This window comes from Haliotis asinina, chromosome 15 (genome assembly GCF_037392515.1).
Source record: "Haliotis asinina isolate JCU_RB_2024 chromosome 15, JCU_Hal_asi_v2, whole genome shotgun sequence".
Classification (NCBI taxonomy): domain Eukaryota; kingdom Metazoa; phylum Mollusca; class Gastropoda; order Lepetellida; family Haliotidae; genus Haliotis; species Haliotis asinina.
The window spans coordinates 50,184,555-50,186,473 of NC_090294.1; the positions used below are offsets into that span (position 1 = coordinate 50,184,555).

Consider the following 1,919-nt stretch of genomic DNA (forward strand, 5'->3'; position numbering starts at 1 on the left):
AGGGAGGAAAGTCACAATTTCCCACAGGTTTTCCAGACACAAGGATTTGTTTTCGACGATGACGATTCACGGGATAGCGGCTTTGAGTCTCTCTGCAGTGACAGTGAGGTTGGCGCTATAATATATGATGCATGTTTTGTATACATTAGAGAGACACAAAAGCAAATTATGTGCACAAAACGTATGACAGAAAAGTACACGCACTAACTGATAACTGAGTAGGGCTAGTCTATTAAACATAAAACTGTTGTATTAAACAATCGAAATGCAATGTATGTATTTTCCTTCAGGTGTCTCCACAATCTTTGGTTTTCAAGAAAACCAGTTTTCTCGGCCCAAGGAAGTCCCTTTTCACAGATAAGAGACCACGTGACAATGACGATGATGAGGATGAATATGTTGTGGCAAGGCAGATCAAGAAACAGAAGACCGTCGATATTGTCAATAAAAGAGCAGAGATAGAAGTAAGGTCAGAAGCGATGAAGTCTGCTTTGGACAAAATGGAAAACGAAGGAGACTTGATCGGCGATGGTTCACAGGTTAGTGCAAAGTACCTTTTCCGCATCCAACGGTTTTAAGACCTTCTGTAGTGCCTATATAATGGGAATGCAAAAACGAACTTAATCACTTTGTAAGACAGACATACAAGCAGTGTTATAATGAAAGTTTCGTTCACTTTCAGGTTTATTGTCTCCCCACCATACAAGGCCGACACAAGGATCTCAAGTCTGTGTCTGCACAAACAGTTAGTCAACTTCTTGCTGGAAAATATGCTGACCTCATTTCCAGTTACCAAATCATCGACTGTCGTTACCCCTACGAATACGAGGGCGGTCATATTGAGGTAAGGCTTCTTGATAATTCTTTCATCGTACAAACCTATATGGCACTTTTGTATTTAAATACTAAAAAGAAATCTGAAATGACAGAAAACAATATTCTAAATGTGGATAATTTATATACTGTTATATATCAACTTCAGGGTGCGGAAAATCTTCACAACCAGGCTCTGATCACAGATTTAGTGACCGGTCTACAGCAGCGTGACACCACTCAACGGAACATCCTCATCTTCCACTGTGAATATTCCTCAGAGAGAGGCCCCAAACTGTAAGTGTATGAGAAGCTGACGTGAACGATTTCAGATTTAAGATTTCGATTAAATGGGTGATGTACCAATGAAATAAAAAGTAGCTATCTTTGTTAATTCACCATTTCATTTAACGATATATTATCGGATACAGATTGAGACACTTGAGAAACCTTGACCGGAAGCTGAACAGTGACCGTTACCCTTTCCTCTTCTACCCGGAAGTATACCTGTTAGATGGTGGATACAAGGCCTTCTATGAACAACATCAGGTAAGTTGAGAAACGTTTAAATAGGTACAAATCTAATAATGCAATATCCGTATTCCAGCACTGAAGTAACATTTAAATATAATATTATTAATTATTAATAAATAATGTGATATTTTTGTCCATAAATCTTTTTGTTTAAGTGCATGCATTATGTACAGTTACTACTATGTTTCAATCTGAATGCAATCCAAGAAACTACGTTCCCATGCTGCACCAGAATTACTCCAAACAACTACGTCACTTCCGAGTCAAGTCCAAGTCCTGGACAGCAGGAGACAAACAGAACATGCGCAGTCGACGTCACCAACCAGACGCGTCACCACTCAAGATGTGTCTTTGGTAATCTGGAGGATGAATTAGTGACATTGGATATTTCACCTGTTTTGGGGGCATGGGATTTTGGGGACTTGTTATTTATTCTTGTTTATGTTGTGTTGGTGCCTGAATGTTGAGGCAATAACTGAACATTTTACACCTATGTTGACCACCGGTATCAAGCATGATGTGATGTATAGTATTTATACAATATGAATAAATGCAGACTTACACAATGTTTG

At 38.8% G+C, this 1,919-nt stretch overlaps 1 protein-coding gene across 1 annotated transcript; it reads left to right on the forward strand.

The window, feature by feature from the left end:
- The first annotated feature begins 479 nt into the window (after nucleotides 1–479).
- On the forward strand, nucleotides 480–1,705 carry LOC137265096 (M-phase inducer phosphatase-like). Its single transcript, XM_067800409.1, has 5 exons — nucleotides 480–539; nucleotides 683–844; nucleotides 983–1,110; nucleotides 1,245–1,363; nucleotides 1,539–1,705. The coding sequence occupies exons 1-5, from the start codon at nucleotides 480–482 to the stop codon at nucleotides 1,703–1,705; spliced, it is 636 nt and encodes a 211-aa protein (XP_067656510.1).
- Nucleotides 1,706–1,919: the final 214 nt, after the last annotated feature.